At 42.0% G+C, this 17,836-nt stretch overlaps 1 protein-coding gene across 3 annotated transcripts in view; it reads left to right on the top strand.

The window, feature by feature from the left end:
* The first annotated feature begins 2,265 nt into the window (after nt 1–2,265).
* The window catches only part of TPD52 (tumor protein D52), a 289,903-nt gene continuing 274,332 nt past the window's right edge, over nt 2,266–17,836 (top strand). For 2 of the 3 annotated variants that reach the window (XM_063817209.1, XM_001162922.7), the window contains exon 1: nt 2,275–2,402. In XM_063817209.1, the coding sequence (XP_063673279.1) occupies nt 2,384–2,402 (19 nt within the window). In that variant the 5' untranslated portion in view covers nt 2,275–2,383. Of the gene's footprint in view, nt 2,403–17,836 lie in introns of all 3 variants that reach the window. The other variant, XM_003311776.6, reaches the window with a different exon arrangement.

Here is a 17,836-nt window from a genome sequence, read left to right as displayed (position 1 = left end):
CAATATTTAGGTTATCTTAGGAAGGAAAACAGGAAAGCTGTTTATCAGGTAGGCTATTTGCCATCTCTGCTGCATGTGAACTACTCTATAAGCTCTTCAAAAGACAAGACTTTTTTTCCTTTCAGCATACATAACAAGTTCATCACTATACAGTAAGTTAAACAGATACAAACAATAAATATTTGTAACGGACACTCATGTTCAAGTGCTATTTATTTGTCCACAAATTAGTACATTGAGAGATTGTCTCTCCAGATGTTTATCTCTATACAATAGATCTCAGCATCAGCTAGTCAAAAATTCTTTACCACATACAGAATTTTCTGCTGATGCCAAAATTTACCTTTATGTTACATTAAAAAAATTTTTTTTAAATCATATTGCACCTTTTTGGGCTCAAGCAATCCTCCTGCCTTAGCCTCCTGAGTAGCTGGGTTTACAGGCAAACACCACCATGCCTGGTTTAAAATTACAATATTTATTAATTGCATGGTAGAATTAAAGGATGCAGAGATGACCAAAATAATCTTTGCCCACCTGGAACTTTTTTTTTTTTTTTTTTGAGATGGAGTCTCACTCTGTTGCCCATGCTGGAGTGCAGTGGCGTGATCTCAGTTCACTGCAACCTCTGCCTCCCGGGTTCATGCCATTCTCCTGCCTCAGCCTGCCGAGTAGCTGGGACTACAGGCGCCCGCCACCACACTTGGCTAATTTTTGGTATTTTTAGTAGAGACGGGGTTTCACCGTGTTAGCCAGGATGGTCTCGATCTCCTGACCTCGTGATCCGCCCGCCTTGGCCTCCCAAAGTGCTGGGATTACAGGCGTGAGCCACCGCGCCCGACAATTTTTGTATTTTTAGTAGACACAAGGTTTCACCATGTTGGCCAGGCTGGTCTCAAACTCCTGACCTCAAGTGATCCACCCGCCTTGGCCTGCCGGAGTGCTGGGATTACAGGCGTGAGCCACCGTGCCAGGCCTGTTTTTTGATTTTTTTAATAGGCCATTTTAAGGACTTTACCACCTGGAGCTTGTAACCTAATAGGACTGTGAAACATACACTGGTAGCATCCTGGCACCAGTGCTGGGGTGAGTGCCACAGGAGAGGAGCCAAGTGCAGTGAGAGTAGAAGGACTCAAATAGAAGAGATCACATCTGGTTGAGTCAAACAGTAAACGTCACCAGAAGACACTGGAAGATGCAGGCTGGAGAGAGCTACACTTTACATCCAGCACGACAGTATAGAGATATTAATAGCATGGAGTCACTTCAGGTAACTACAAGTAATTTTAAAACATCTGAATAAGTGCTTCTTTGTTGTCTGTGGAGTGCTACACAATGCTTCGGCCTAAACGACAAAGCAACACAGAAAAGAAGCCCCACTTCATTTGCAGCCTCAGATGGCTTACGAAATTGAGACACCACCTGAAGACCATGACCCATACAATCAAAGTGACTTCATGGAAGACGAGTAACTGCAAAACCCTGTGAAAACAGATTGTTAACGCTACTAATGAAAAGAACTGGATTGTTACGGGAACCTCAAACTGTCCTTTGATCAACGGACATGACGCCTCAACACGCATTTTCCAAAGATCTCTGCTGATAATTCTGACCTTCGGTTAATTTAATTAATTTCATTTGATTTAATTCATTTTAGTGTTGTCCTCAGTCCCGCACTCAAAACAGATTTTTATTATATGAAAATCTTCCTAGCTTGTCACCTAAAAAATCCGCATTCTATGGAAAAGACTATATAATTTTTCAAGAGATTCTTTGCAATTTTCACCTATGCTGGTTTATGACCTAGTTAGAGAAGACATCATAGGGCATTATTTAGGTAATAAAATACAGAGAGAAAAGAGCCACTGGCATTTCTAAATAACGTTCCTGTGTTTCCTACTGTAAGTTTAGGAAAGTAGGTGTTCGCAGATGCAGAGAAAGGGCATCTCCAAGGCCTCGGAGGAAACTTTTGATTTTATAAATAACTTGATGGTGGAAGGCAAACGCCATCCCGGTTCCCAAGCAGGCTCCACGCAGCCTCCATGGCCGAGTCCATCTCCTCGCCGTCCTCTTCCCTCCTCCCGGCCGACTTCCAGCCGGTGCGGGAGTCGGGGTGCGCCCGGCCCTCCTAGCGCTGCGCCGCCCGCGCCGACGTGGCGGAGCGCACAGGTCGACCGGGTCAGGTGGTTGGGTGACGCCCCGGGAAAGCGCTCCAGGCCGAGGGCGGGCGGCGCCGCCGCGCCCGACGCCTCTGGGGGTGGGGACTTCGCGGGAGTCGCCGGCGGAGGCGAGGAGGAGCTCTGCGCGGCGCGGCGGGCGATCCGAGCCGGGACGGGCTGCAGGCGGGGGTGCTGCAGAGGACGCGAGGCGGCGGGCTGGAGACATGGACCGCGGCGAGCAAGGTGAGGGCGCGGACCCAGCAGGCTTGGGCTCGGGCTTGGACTCGGGTTGGCTCGGCGCGGGGCTGAGCGCGGCCCGGCGGCTCGAGCAGGTGCCGAGCCTCCTGGGCCGGCGCCGCAAGTTGCATCTCCCGGATCCGGATCTGGCATCCTGGGGCCCTGGAAGGAGCGGCTCTGGCGGGGGCAGATGGGACTGCATGTGTGAGTGAGTGTGAGTGTGCGTGTGTAGGGGAGAGGGAGAGAAGGTTCTGGGAAGTGGCGAAGGGGCTAACGTCAGGGGCTGGCGGCCGTGATGCGCTTTGGGTGGAAAGCCGCGTGAAGGGAGCACGGCGCAGCCAGCTCCTGTAAGTGACTGGAACCAGGAACAGAGGACAGTGAGTCGCTCTCGTCCCTCCAGGTGGGAAACCCCTCTCTCCCTCATAAATTAAGACTTTCTGCCTTCTTCTAAGTTCAGGTGGTTAGGATTTTTGGTGGCGTATGACCCATGGGGGGTTTGGGAGGCAGATATTTATCATACTAGAAACCCCCAGATTGTGGAGTGGTGTCTGTGGGTTTGAGGGAAGAGAGCTTTTCGTAGGAAGGGTGAAATCCCACAACACAAAACCTTCAGTCTAATTTACCATAGCGTTGGGTGCACTTGCTTCTGAAAACAGCTCAAGTGAAATTACCCCCAAATAGAGCAATAGTAGGCCATGGTTTTCAGATTTAAATAGTTTCATCCTAGAGATCTCTGCTGATCATAAGCCTGTGACTGTACGCAGATGTGTGTGGCACGCTTTTAAAAAGATACATAAATGCTGAAAAAAGAAAACAAGGTAGATAATCTTGGGAAGTGAGGATAGGAATCACTCCTGTTTTGAGCCCTGACACAAGTTTTCATGTATTGCTTATTTTCCTCCAGTATGTGCCGTCATGTGTGCATTTTTATGTAAATCAAACCATATTCCAAATATACTATCTTGTACTTTATTTTTTTCAGACTCTGGTGTTTTTTTTGTTTGTTTTTTTGAGTCTCCACCTGTAGCCCAGGCTGGAGTGCAGTGGCGGGATCTCAGCTCACTGCAACCTCTGCCTCCCTGGTTCAAGTGATTCTCCTGCCTCAGCCTCCCAAGTAGCTGGGATTACAGGCGTGCGCCACCACAGCCCGGCTAATTTTGTATTTTTAGTAGAGACAGAGGTTTCTCCATGTTGACCAGGCTGGTCTCGAAGTCCTGACCTCAGGCGATCCACCCACCTTGGCCTCCCAAAGTGCTGGGATTACAGGTGTGAGCCACTGGGCCAGGCCTGTAGTTTACTTTCATTTACTTGTAAGATAGACTCTTTGGAGTCTTTCAACTCTTTCCTCGCTCCCCTTCAGATTAATTTCAGACTTAACACAAGTGCTTACAAACATTACATACAATATGCTTTATATGTGTTACCTATGTGTATATATATATTATACATTACCTGTATAACGTATATATACACATACATACTATTATCTAAATTTTAAGCTTCTTGAGGTTAGAAACATTTCATCTTTGGTTGTCCTTAGTGGGGTAACATGATGACTTGTACATAGTAGACATGCAAATGTTTGAGTTAGAAAGCTTGTCACATGTCTTGTATATATTGTTAGCCGGCTTAGGGGCCACCATGTAAGTCAGCATTATGTCTGTCTGGCTTTCAATGGGGGCGACGCAGGACGGGGGAGACATGACGACAAACGTGCCCATGTGTATTTGTATACTAATCTGTTACTAATCTGTTTTACACTGTCGTTTGACATAATGATGTTTTTAGAATAACTATGTTTGGTACTTGTCAAAGTAAATTAAATGGCTGTGTTTTACTTACGTGAGTGGAGTAACTAGTTTTAGTAGTGTTTGTGTTCTAGCTTGGGTGGTAAGAATCAACAGTCATTGGTAGCACTGCAGTATTCCAACTTCTTGTGTAGTTTTTATAGGACTAGTTTAAGTGTCTAATTCTAAGACATATTTTTTTCAAATCTTTATCTTGTAAGATGAGTCTTTTCCTGTCTATAATTTTCCCATATGTTCTTTGGGTGAGGTGGAGGACTCTGCTTCGAATGAAAGAAGAGGCACTGCCTTGGGAGGGTCAGCTCATTTACTCCGAAGCTTTGCTGTGTTAGAACAACGTGGCCAAGGCTGGGTGCGGTGGCTCACACCTGTAATCCCAGCACTTTGGGAAGCTGAGGCAGGCAGATCACTTGAGGCCAGGAGTTTGACCCCTGTCCAACAAGGTGGAACCCTGTCTCTACTAAAAATACAAAAATTAGCTCGGCGCGGTGGCACCGGCCTGTAGTCCCAGCTATTCAGGAGGCTGAGGCAGGAGAATCACTAGAAACCGGGAGGCAGAGGTTGCAGTGAGCTTAGATCAAACCACTGCACTCCAGCCTGGGCGACAGAGCGAGACTCTATCTCAAAAAACAAACACAAAACAAAACCACCTGGCCATTCCTTACTCTTGCTTCCACCTGCCTACCTGCCTTTTCATCTTTATGTTACCAGTGCACACAGTAGGTGCTTAGAAATATGTGTTGACTGCCTAAGATGAGTGAGGAAAGTGTCCAAGAGCAGGCCCCAGCCATGGTAACCTCTGTGTCCCTCCAAATCCATCTCTTGTTTCCCACTTTCTCCTGTTCTGTTTTCCCTGTCTATTCTCAAGAAGCAGAACTTAGCCAGAGAAAGTTGCTGATAAGGCAGTGCTGGGCTTGGAGGGTAACTTTACATGGAAGATCTTAGAACTAGTAGAGTGGATGACTCAGTCTTAAATGAATCTGGAGCAAGACTCCTGCCTTAAACTGGAAAAGGCAGAACCTGGGATTTTAAACCTGGTGTTCACTAGCAAACTGTGTTGGCTGAAATAAGATTTATCAAACTCTGTGATTGTCTCCTGAATTGTGATTTTGGCAACATATTTAAAACCAAAGCAGAAAATTTTAGGATTTGTTGAACTTTTAATAGTTTTTAATGTACATGGAGTTTTCTTACATTTGTCCCTTAAAAAATCCCTAATGAAACTCTAGTTGCAAAATTAAATGCCCTACCTCTTGTCTTACATGCATTTATCTATTGAAAATCCCTCTTCCAACCTTCTTATGTGAAGTTATCAAAAAATCTGTTCTTGCTACTGATTGTACTTAACAGAGCTGTAAATTTTTAAAATAAACACTGAGTTTTCCTTATGTTTTCAACCACGAGTATTCTAATGCTCTGTAGTATCAGGCCCAGATTCTGTTGTTTTTCTACTTTCTCTCATACCTAGGGCTTGAATACAATACTCTGCTTACAGTGAGAGTTCAGTGAACATCAAATGATTTAAAATACGTTAAATTGCATAATGCCTTTCAAGAGTTTCCAAGCATTAAGCTCAGTGCAGCACATTTACTGTGTGTGGTATTTCCTACTTTGATAGAGCAGTGTTGCTAACTAGAGCATACATTGTGTAGAAAACCCTCCTGACTACCTTTTATGGAGCTGAATAAATATGTATACTTGAGTGCTCTCATGTTAGTCATAACCTTTAGTTTAGCACTGTTATATAGAAGTGACAGTCACGTAGCCCACTACACATTATACTAGTTTGAATTTAAACAAAGCAAAACAACTTTATAATTTTAAGGGGAAGAGGAATGGTTCCTGAGGCCAAAAAACTAGAGAGGAAAGGCTTCAAAAAAAGAATAACACAATAATATGTCACTATCATTTTAACATTGTAATTGTGCCTTAGAAATAAATAACAGAAATGTGGGGTATCATTTATTTAAAAATAAAGCAAATGTAGAGAATAATGGATAATAATTTTGAGGGTCTACTCCCAAGTCTCTGGGTGTGACCCACCCCACCCAGGCTGTTAATTTATTTGGTCAACAGTTTCTTGATTTCCATATGGTGCTGATGTCTTTGTTAGCTCTTCTTCACTTCCTGCATTTATTTTTATGTGGCAGGCTGCCTAGTCCCTAGGGGAAAAGCTGAGTGGTAGGAGGGGTTGTGATCTTTTAGCAAGATTTCAAAACAGAATAATGTATGCATGTAATAAAAACAAATACACTCACTCACAGTGCAAAACCAAAAAGAACACCCAAATCCCTGGAACTTCTGTGCTACTAAGTCTTTTGTTGTACGCTAAGATTATTTTCCTTTTGGGGTTAATTATTTCTGCCTTAATTATTGACTGTTGTGAAATCTCTCTTCTGAGACATTCCCAAATTTTATTTAAACTAGTGGGTACCAGCTGTACTGAAACCATAATTTTAGCCATGTATTTTTATTAGAAAAATGTTTCCAGGGGATTAAGGAATTTTAATATTTAGTGGAAGTTTTAAAAAAGTTAGAATGTAAAAATGCCTTTTGGAACCTAAGAATAGTTGTCTATTTTAGAAAAATCAGAAATATTGATGGAGAAAAAAGAAAATTACCCATAATCCTGCGCTGAGAATGAGAAATCATAGTTAGCATATTAATTTATACCTGTTCATGTATCTATGCTTTAAACAAATCACAATTTTATTATTATTTTTTTTAACGGTGTCTCGCTCTGCCACCCAGGCTGGAGTGCAGTGGCATGATCACGGCTCACTGCAACCTCTGCCTCCTGGGTTCAAGCAGTTCTCCTGTCTCAGCCTCCCAAGTAGCTGGGACTACAGGTGCATGACACGACACCCAGCTAATTTTTTTGTATTTTTAGTAGAGATGGGGTTTCATCATGTTGGTCAGGCTGGTCTCGAACTCCTGACCTCAGGTGATCTGCCCTTATTGGCGTCCCAAAGTGCTGGGATTACAGGCGTGAGCCACTGTGCCCGGCCAACAAATCACAAAATTTCTTATTGAATATTGCATTTTATAACTTGCCCTTTTAAAAAAACCCTAAATGTATTTAAAAAATACACTTTAATGGCCGCACATGGTGGCTCATGCCTGTAATCTCAGCACTTTGGGAGGCCAAGGCGGACGGATCACCTGAGGTCGGGAGTTCGAGACCCGCTTGACCAACATGGAGAAACCTTGTCTCTACTAAAAATACAAAATTAGCCAGGCGTGGTGGCATATGCCTGTAATCCCAGCTACTAGGGAAGCTGAGGCGGGAGAATCGCTTGAACCTGGGAGGCGGAGGTTGCAGTGAGTCTCTCTCTGTTGCCCAGGCTGGAGTGCAATGGCACCAATTTGGCTCACTGCAACCTCCACCTCCTGGGTTCGAGTGATTCTCCTGCCTCAGCCTCTTGAGTAGCTGTGACTACAGGCGTGTGCCTCCACGCCATAATTTTTCTATTTTTGTAGAGATGGGTTTCATCATGTAGTCCAGGCTGGTCTCGAACTCCTGGCCTTAAGTGATCCTCCCGCCTCAGCCTCCCAAAGTGCTGAGATTACAGGTGTGAGTCACTGCGCCTGGCCTAGAGCAGCTCCATTTTTAATGGCCATTTGTATGTATTTATTTATAGATGTAACATTTTATATACTGTTATAGACAATATTTAACTTGTTGCCTGTTGATGAACATTTACATTTTGCCTTGTAGGGGAGGAAAAATTTTTCCCTACCCTTTTAGGGTTTCTGGCGAGGCCTAGGAATTAAACCAACATGAGATAGATTAACAGGAGAAAAGCATGCAAATTTTATTTAGTGCTTTTTACGTATTACATACCTTTTACCCTCACAAGAGGAATGAAGACTCAAGGAAGTGGCTTGGCCTGATTGATTATATACTAGGTCAAAAAAAGAGTGGCAGTTGTGGAAAAGTAACTAGGAAGGTAAGGTTTAGTTTAGCAAGCTTTCTTTATGCAGATTTCTTTGGGCTTGGACTTCCTGTGATAAGAATGTTTCTTTCTTCCTGGCAGAGGGAGGACATCTTTCATATGGGAGCTTCATCTTCTGCTTTCAGGAAAAAGAGAGGAGGTTTGGGTGCCCTTATTACACCTGCTGTTTTTCAAGTGCCTTTAGCCCAAAATAATCAGCATGCTAAAGTGGAATGTTTTGGGATGCTGTGTCCTGAACTCCTTCACCCTGATATTTTGCTGTTAAAACAAAGCTGCAGCAAATGTATGTGTATGCAAGTCATTCCATAAAAATGCCAGTGTGTCTGTAGGAAGAATTCTTAGAAGAATGTGGCTGTTCAATTTTGATAGTGCCAAATTCTGCTCCATAGAAGTGGTGCCAGTTATACTTCCACCAGCATGTGCGAGCGTTTGCTTTCCCTTGCCATGTGGCCAGGATGTTGCCACACTTTTCCATCGTTGCTTGTCTTATAGGGGAAAAATGGTTTCTCAGTATATGTCTTACTATATATATTTAATATAAAGGTAGTTTACTTCTTTTGATATGTTTACAATCTACATGGCATTTTCTGTGAAATATCTGGCCATATCTTTTGCCAATTTTTCTATTGTATTTTATAGAATGTACCCCCTGTTTATGAGATGAGTTGTTAATTTTTTTTTCTAGTTTGTCATACCTTTTTTGACTTTATAGTGATTTTTTTTAACCAAGAAGAAATACTAATAGCTCTTTTTTTTTTTTTTTTTTTTTTTTTGAGACAGTGTCTCCCTCTGCCACCCAGGCTGGAGTGCTGGAGTGCAGTGGCATGATCTCTGCTCACTGCAACCTCTGCCTCCCAGGCTCGAGCAGTTCTTCTTGTTCAGCCTCCCAAGTAGCTGGGATTACAGGTGTGTGCCAGCATGCCTGGCTAATTTTTTGTATTTTTTAGTAGAGATGGGGTTTTGCCATGTTGGCCAGGCTGGTCTCGAACTTGTGGCCTCAAGTGATCTGCCCACCTCTGCGTCCCAAACTGCTGGGATTACAGGAGTGGGCCACCATACCCAGCCTAACTAATGGTTCTTTTCATTTATGGATTCTAGCTTTTGAACCATTTTTAGAAATGCCTCCCTCACTTTGAGTTTATGCTTTTATGGTTTTATTTTTTACGTTTAAATCTTTCCTCAATCTGGAGTTTGTTTTGATAATGAGATGTGAGGTATAAATCTTAACACCTCCACCTCCAATTGGCCACCCAACTGCCTAACACCATTCATTGACTAATGGCTTCTTCCTCTATTGATTTGAAATACCACTGTTGTCACGTACTAAATTCTTACAATCTTTTCTTTTCTCTTTATCTGTATGTTCATTGCCAGCAGCTAAACCTAGTTTAAGTTATTGTAGCTTCATAAAATGTAAAAATGTCTGGAAGGGCTAGTTTGCTCTGATTACTCTATTTTTTTTTTTCTGTCAGTTTTTTTCTAGGTATTCTTGCCAGACTATTTCCAAACGAACATTAGAATCAACTTATCTAGGTGAAAATTCAACAAAAATCATGCTGGCAGATCTTTTTCTCCTTCTCTCTCCTCCCCCCTTTCCCCTTTCTGTCTGTCTGTCTGTCTCTCTCTCTCTCTCTCTCACAGTTAGAATTTGGTCTGTTTCTTTATTCAGTACCCCAATATATGTTCATTAGGGTTATACTGTATACACTACACATAACAGATTTGTTTTTTGTTTTGGATATTATTTGATAATAAGAATTTTACCGCATCATTAAAAAAAGTTTCCCCAAGCTATAATTTTTGATGATTGCACTCTTCCACTATTCAAATGTTTATTTAACTCTTTCTCTCCTGGAGTAGGTTTACATTCCATTTTAGCTATGATACTGCTTTAAGAGAAATTGTTTTAAGATAAATTTCCATAGACAGGTCAAAGGAGGTGAATATATTTAAGCTTTTTGATGCCTGTTACTGAATCTCATTCTGGAAAACATAACTGTCAATGCCCTCTTTTTCTCATGGTAAAAAAATACATGACAAAATTTACCATCTTAATCATTTTTAAATGTACAGTACAATAGTGTTAACTGTATGTACCTTGTGTAACAGATCTCTGAAACTTTTTCATTTTTCAAAATGGAAACTCTGTACTCATTGAACAGCAGCTTCCCAATTTCCCCATTCCTCCATCCCCTACCCCTGGTAACAATCATAGAAACCGTGATTTTATGAGTTTGACCACTTTAGATACCTCATATAGGTGGAATCATGCAGTATTTGTCTTCTTGTGATGCTTATTTTACTTAGCATGATATCGGGGTTCATGCATGTGTAGCACATGACCCAATTTCCTTCTTAAGGCTGAATAATATTCCATTGTATGTATGTACTACATTTTCTTTATTATTTATCTATCAGTGGAAATTAAGGTTGCTTCCACATCTTGGCTGTTGTGAATAATGCTGTAATGAACATGAGTGTGCAAATATCTCTTTGAGAGCCTGTGTTCACTTCTTTTAGAAATATACTCAGAGATGGGATTGCTGGATCATATGATAATTCTGTTTTAATTTTTTCAGAACCTTCATACTGTTTTCCATAATAGCTTTACCAATTTACATTTGCACCAACAGTACACAAGGATTCCAGTTTCTCTCCATCTTTATCAACACTCGTTATTTCCCGTGTTTTTTTTGTTTGTTTGTTTTGTTGTGTTGTATTTTGAGACACAGTCTCACTCTGTCACCCAGGCTGGAGTGCAGTGGCTCAATCATAGATTACCATAACCTTGAACTCCTGGGCTCAAGTGATCCTCCTGCCTCAGACTCCCAAGTGCTGGACTTACAGATTGAGCCATTGTGCCAGGCTGTTTTGCCTGTTTTTGATCAGATTAGTTGTTGAGTTGTACGACTTTTTTATATATATGTTCTGGATATTAACCCATTATTGGATGTTTGGTTTGCAAATATTTTCTCTTATTACATAAATTGCCTTTTTATTGTCTTTTTTTTCTTTTCTCTTTTTAAGAGACTGAGTCTTTCTCTGTTGTCCAGACTGGAGTGCAGTGATGCAATTCTAGCTCATTGTAGCCTTGAACTCCTGGGCTCAAGGAGTCCTTCTGCCTCAGTCTCTCTAGTCATTTCCTTAAAAAAAAAATTACAGAGCTTATAGGCTTCAATTTGTCTGTTTCCTAGAGAGGTTATAGATGTTATTATCCATTTGTATTTCCCTCTAGAGATTGTTACTTATCTACTTTGGGATCTTAGTGTGTCTTGCCTTCTCATTGTTCTCTGCCACCTTCCCTCCATGGCAAGTATTTACTTTTTCTATTTTGGTTATCGTTTTGGTTATGATGGATCTTTCAATGTTATTTTTATTAGCAAAATACAGTATTAGGAGCAAATATTTTCCAGGTGACATTTTGGGGGTAATTTGCATGGCTTTCTGTGGCTTTCAGTACTTCCTTCTTGGTGTCTTTTCTCTTTAGACATTTGTAATTGGTATTAAAAATAGTGATTTCAGACAGGCTATTAATTTACATGCCTTGGCTCATAATCATGGTGAGTGTGTTTTATGTTACAGCTATATAAATGTAAATGTCAGTTTTAAAAATTATTTAAGGCCGGGTGCGGTGGCTCACACTTGTAATCCCAGCACTTTGGGAGGCTGAAGTGGGTGGATCACTTGGGGTCAGGAGTTCGAGGCCAGCCTGGCCAACATAGCGAAACCCTGTCTCTACAAAAAATATAAAATTAGTCCGGCGTGGTGGTGCATGTCTGTAGTCCCAGCTACTCAGGAGGCTGAGGCAAGAGAATCGCTTGAACCCAGGAGGTGGAGGTTGCAGTGAGCCAAGATCACGCCTCTGCACTCCAGTCTGGGTGACAGAGCAAGACTCTGTCTCAGAAAAAAAAAAAAAAAAATATATATATATATATATATATATAAATGTGTTCTTGATAAAGTTTTGGATTGGGAACTTATTAACAGGATGAAATTTCACCCATTGTATCCTTAGTTTATTTGGAGGCATTGTGGTGTGGAAAAGGAGCTTATGGTCCAATCAGGAGGGCTTAAGAAATAAAGATGATAGTTTATCCAACCCACTAGAATGTGTACTTGGCTAGAAATAGTGTCACTAGAATAGGAGACTGCCTTACATTTTATTCCCAGCTTGCAGTTCAAGTATGAATGTAGTAGGTACTCCATAAATATTTCTCATATTGCACATACATCAATCAAAAAGACTTCTAGCATTAATAGAGTCAGATGGGTTTGGATAGAAAAGACTAAGAATTAAAGAAGGAACATGGTTTGGCAGGGAGATAGGAATATATGTTCTAAATATGCTTATAGTCTTACATATAATCACTGAAAATCTGTCTGTGAATATAAGCTAAATTGGTACTTTGCTCCTAAGGCAGGTATGTAAGAATGTGTGTGTATACATAGGTAGGAAGAGACGGTGTTGGTTAAATTTTTATTCTTGAAAGGATATTGGATATAGTGCTCAATAAATACTTCATAAACACATTTTCAGTGCTGTTCTATTGAAGTTAGTTATTTACTTCTTTTTTTCTTTTTCTTTTTTTTGAGACAGAGTCTCGCTCTGTTGCCCAGGCTGGAGTGCAGTGGAGTGCAGTGATCGAGGCTCACTGCAACTTCTGCCTCCCAGGCTCAAGCAATTCTCGTGCCTCAGCCTCCCAAGTAGCTGGGACTACAGGCGTGTGCCACCATGCCGGGCTTTTTTTTTTTTTTTTTTTTGTATTTTTAGTAGAGATGGTGTTTTGCCTCGTTTCCCAGGCTGGTCTCGAACTCCTGAGCTCAGGCAATCCACCCTCCTTGGCCTCCCAAAGTGCTAGAATTACAGGCATGAGCCACCGCCCGTGTCCAGCCAGTTATTTACTTCTAATGCATTCTGAGCCTAGGAGACATGGATGGTCTTAGCACATGTTAGTAGTAGTTTTTAAAAAACACATTTCAGAAGGGCAAGCAGTATGTTGACAGTAGTGGAAAGTGCTTGCTACTAGTAAACCAGAACAAAAATTCTGTAAAGAGGGAAAAATGCAAACATTTTGCCTGCCTGAGACATTTGGCAAATGGATGATTAATCTTTCATTTCAGTATGGAAGTTGGAATATTCCATATGGAAGTTGGAATATTAAGTATGGAATATTATTTTATGAGAACTCAGAATGAGAATGATGATGATGATACCACATGGCCTTTGAGAACTCTTACTAATTTTCTACATATTATCTTGTTTCAGTCTTTCAGTGCTGCAGGGAGGTAGGACTGGTACATTTTCATTTTATATATGAGGAAACATAATCTGAATGATCACGACTTCCCCAGATGTACTCTGCTGGATGTGGAGAGCTCCACAAAAGCTTCGTCCCAAATCTGTTGTCTCTAAGAGAATAATCTGGAGTCCAAGAAAAATTTAAACTACTTTTTTTTTTGAGATGGGGTCTTGCTCTGTCACCCAGGCTGGAGTGCAGTGGTGCAATCATGGCTCACTGCAGCCCTGACCTTATGGGCTCAAGCAATCTTCCCACCGAAGCCTCCTGAGTAGCTGGGGCCACAGGTGCACACCACCACGCCTGGCTAATTTTTTTATTGTTTGTAAAGGCAAGGTCTTACTATGTTGTCCAGACTGGTCTCGAACCCCTGGGCTCAAGTGATCCTCCTCCCTCGGCCTACCAAAGTGCTGGGATTACAGGTGTGAGCCACTGCCTGGCCTAAACTACATTTTCTAATCAGTTTATAGGGCTAGGAACATCTCATACTTTTTAAAGAAATGTTTTCTTTCCAAATAATTGAAACAAAATTGGAATCGGAAGTAACAGAGCTTCAGCTTTGCATTACAGTTAAGTTTTCCAGCTGGGGTTTTACTGGGTCATTTTTAGTAATACAACTACTGTGGTTACCAGCAACAACATTTATTGTTTTCTGTATGTCAGGTTCTGTCTAAATGCTTTTCATGTTTTATTTTTGAAAAATTTCAGAACATACCCTATGAGCAGATGCTAACAGTATCCCTACATTACAAATGAAACAGGGCATGAAGGGACAGAGTAATAACTTTTTCAGGGGCACACAGCTTGGCGCAGACAGATCTGGGATTTTGATCTGTGATGTCTGGCTAGAGAGTACATGTCCTTACCCAGCCTATACCTATACTACATAAAAGTTGCAGACAATCTTCCTTTTCCTTGCAAAGGTGTTGTTCAAAAGCACAGTACAGCTGTGGTAGAAGCCATGGAAAGGAGCACCAAGCAGTGTATCTATACCAGAGTCTGGCCAGTGTGTCTGATCTTATGCATCAGAATTAATTGTAAATTAGTTCAGAATACTGAACCTGAAGTCATATCGAGGTTCAAAATTTGGCTTCATCATTTTCTGGTTGTGAGACATTGGATAAGTCACTAAACTTCTCTAAGGCTGATATCTCACATATGCATGAAAATTAGGTACAAATCTGTTACTAGTACTGGTGCTCAATAGATACTGATTTTTGAAACTGAATATTAGATACTTCTGTAAAATGCTAACTCAGTGGTTCCCAGTTTAAACGAAACATTTTATTTCTTTAGAGACAAGTGTGATATTGGACATAGTGCTCAATAAATACTTCATAAACACATTTTCGATGCGGTTCTATTGAAGTTAGTTATTTACTTCTTTTTTTTTTTTGAGACACGGTTTCGCTCTGTTGCCCAGCCTGGAGTGCAGTGATGCGATCTAGGCTTTGAGCCTGCTCTCAGGCTCATAGGCCATTCTGAAGAAACAAACATACAACTAGGCTGCTGTAGTAGAGTAGATGTTGTGAAAAGTTTATAACCCTGGCTGAGGAGGAAGTGAGCAACGCTGGCTGGGGTCTTCAGAAAAGAATTCCCAAAGTAGGTGACCTTTGAACTTGGACTTGAAAGCTGCTATTGACTGAATGTTTGCATCTCCCTCACCCCCATTATCCACCACTCTGGCAGTGGTAGATAATGCTGAAAGATTTGGGTTCCATGGATGGGGGTCGGGGGTGGAGTTGAGGAGAATTGGTGTGGGGTTGAAGAGGAGTGGGGTGGGGAGGAGGAGAATGGGAGGGCTGGTACAATGGATTCCAGGCCTGCAGGAATCAGGGAATGGTAAAGGGAAGGCAACCGGAAAGGGAGACTGCTCTTTGGAGAAGTCATGGGTGTTTTAAAGGGAAATTTGGATTAAGTGATAGGAATTTGCTTGGCTATTCCCAAGCAAATATTCCCAAGCAAATAGACTATAGATATTAAATTTGAATGTTGTTTTTAGTTCCTCAGTAGAGAGGATGAGTAGTTTGGCATTTGTGTGTGTTTGTAAAATGAGAGCAGAAACTAGCGGCAAGGGAGAATAACTGGATTTGCTATGCCTGTGGATGCCACTGGTTTTAGTTAAGATGCTTTTAATGCAAAATGTATTTTAATAGTGATATCGTAGAGTTTGACCTTCAAGAAGCTCAAGTCTGTAAGCAATAATTCACTTTAATGTGTAAGAGCCTTGCAGAGAATAAGAACATATTAAATATTTGCAGAATGAAAGTATTATACTTTCCCTGGGTGGTGTGATAGCCAGAGAAGCAGTTTAGTCTAGATGTGACATTTGGGTGAAATTGTAGTAATGCTGTGATTTTAGAATTTTAACCAGTGATTTCTAAGGGCCAACCTGAAGCTTGTTTTCATCGTGGAGTGTCTTGGCTATGGGACTGATTTGTGCAGCTTCTAGATTTGTTAACTATTCTCGCTCGGGTTTTTTTGAGAAATGATTTTCATTCCAGAACAGCAGTTCCTCGACCTGAGAGTCGGTCAGTGCTTTTCTTCAGGTCATTGTTGACGGGGAAACCTATCAGGCCAAGCCTGCCTCTCCTGGTGACTTTATAGTGGATTGACACTGCTGATTGTGTCAGGGATTCAATGAAAATCCTGACTGATGGTAAAGAGGGCATGGCAGATTTCTCTTGGTTTAGGAGTTTTATTTTTCCCAGCATTACCATCCTTTCCCAAACTTATTTCCTTTTTTTTTTTTAGCCTTCAAGAGGGGCCTCTGGTTCCAGGAGCCCTGTCTTCCCCTTGGTTGGGCTCTGTCTGGGGCTGTGGTCACTGCAGATGACATTCTCTTGACTGGATTATTAATTTCATGATGATGACTATAGATACTAAATTTGAAAAGTAGTGAAGTCTGATGAGGCAACCAGCTTTTCAAAGTGCACTTTGTGAATTCCCTCCAATCCAAAGTGGAGCGGGAACCTCAAATCACTGGTTAGACTTGGTATTATTAAATAATCAGCTCCATTTTAGCGAAGAGCAGTCTCCCTTTCTGGTTGCCTTCCTTTTACCATTCCCCCATTCCTGCAGGCCTGGAATCCATTGTACCAGCCCTCCCATTCTTCTCCACCCCACCCCACTCCTCTTCAACCCGACCCCAATTCTCTTCTACTCTACCCCAATCCACGGAGCCCAAATCTCTCAGCATTATTCACCACTGCTTCTTATCACCAAATCCAGTATCTACTCTTCCCTCTCAACCTACTTGGCATCCCCACAGCCTTGGAAAGTCCAACACTGCATTTCTTAATTCGTACCTTCCTTTCCCCCTGAGATGTTCACATTCCATGCTCATTTCTCCTTGTTTCTCCTATTCTTTTTCCTGGGCCATCTAAACAGCTTAATAGCTTCAAATATCACACATCCTCAGGTCTCCTAAACCTTGATATCCTGCCCAGCTCTTTCTCTTAGAAATCCATATGTCACTCCTGAATCTACCCACATCAACATCCCACAAAGACTTGGTGATGGTTTTAAAACATGTTCACACATTCGTTGATACTCCTCCCTCCAAAAGGTGTTCTGATTCCCCTCTCCTTGAATATGGGCTGGCCTTTGTGACACATTTCTAACTAATAGAATGAGACGGAAGTGACACCATGTGACTTCTAAGGCTAGGCCATAAAAAGCCACACAGCTTGTACCTGCCTCTCTTGGAACTGCTGCCTTGAGAACCCTGAGTGAACATGTAAGAAGCCTGGACACCCTGAGTCTGCATGCTGGAGGCCAGGCAGACAGAGACAGGTGCCAGGAAACCTCAGTTGCTAGGTCTTCCTGGTGTCAGTAGCCCCTCATATGAGCGGGTGCACCTTCAGATGCCCCCAGCCTCAGTCTTCAAGTCCCCCCAACTGAGGCTGAGGGGAGCAGAGAATAGCTGTCCCGACCAAGCCATGCCCAAACTGCAGTAGTGTGACCATAATAAATGCTGTTGTTTAAAACCACTAAGTTCTGGGGTGGCTTGTTATGCAGTATTGGATAACTGGAGCAGACCTTAAATATGATGTACCCCCCAAACAAATGCATCATCTCCATCCCTTCATCTGCTCTTCTTTCTATATTTTCTTTTCTTTTCTTTTCTTTCTTTCTTTTTTTTTTTTTTTGAGATGAAGTTTTCCTCTTGTTGTCCAGGCTAGAGTGCAATGGCACAATCTTGGCTCACTGCAACCTCTGCCTCCCGGGTTCAAGCGATTCTCCTGCCTCAGCCTCTCGAGTCGCTGGGATTACAGGCACACGCCACCATGCCTGGCTAATTTTGTATTTTTAGTAGAGACAGAGTTTCTCCATGTTGGTCAGGCTGATCTCGAACTCCCGACCTCAAGTGATCTGCCCGC

This window comes from Pan troglodytes, chromosome 7 (assembly GCF_028858775.2).
Source record: "Pan troglodytes isolate AG18354 chromosome 7, NHGRI_mPanTro3-v2.0_pri, whole genome shotgun sequence".
In the NCBI taxonomy this organism is placed as follows: Eukaryota; Metazoa; Chordata; class Mammalia; order Primates; family Hominidae; genus Pan; species Pan troglodytes.
This window is presented reverse-complemented; position numbering and strand designations above follow the sequence as displayed.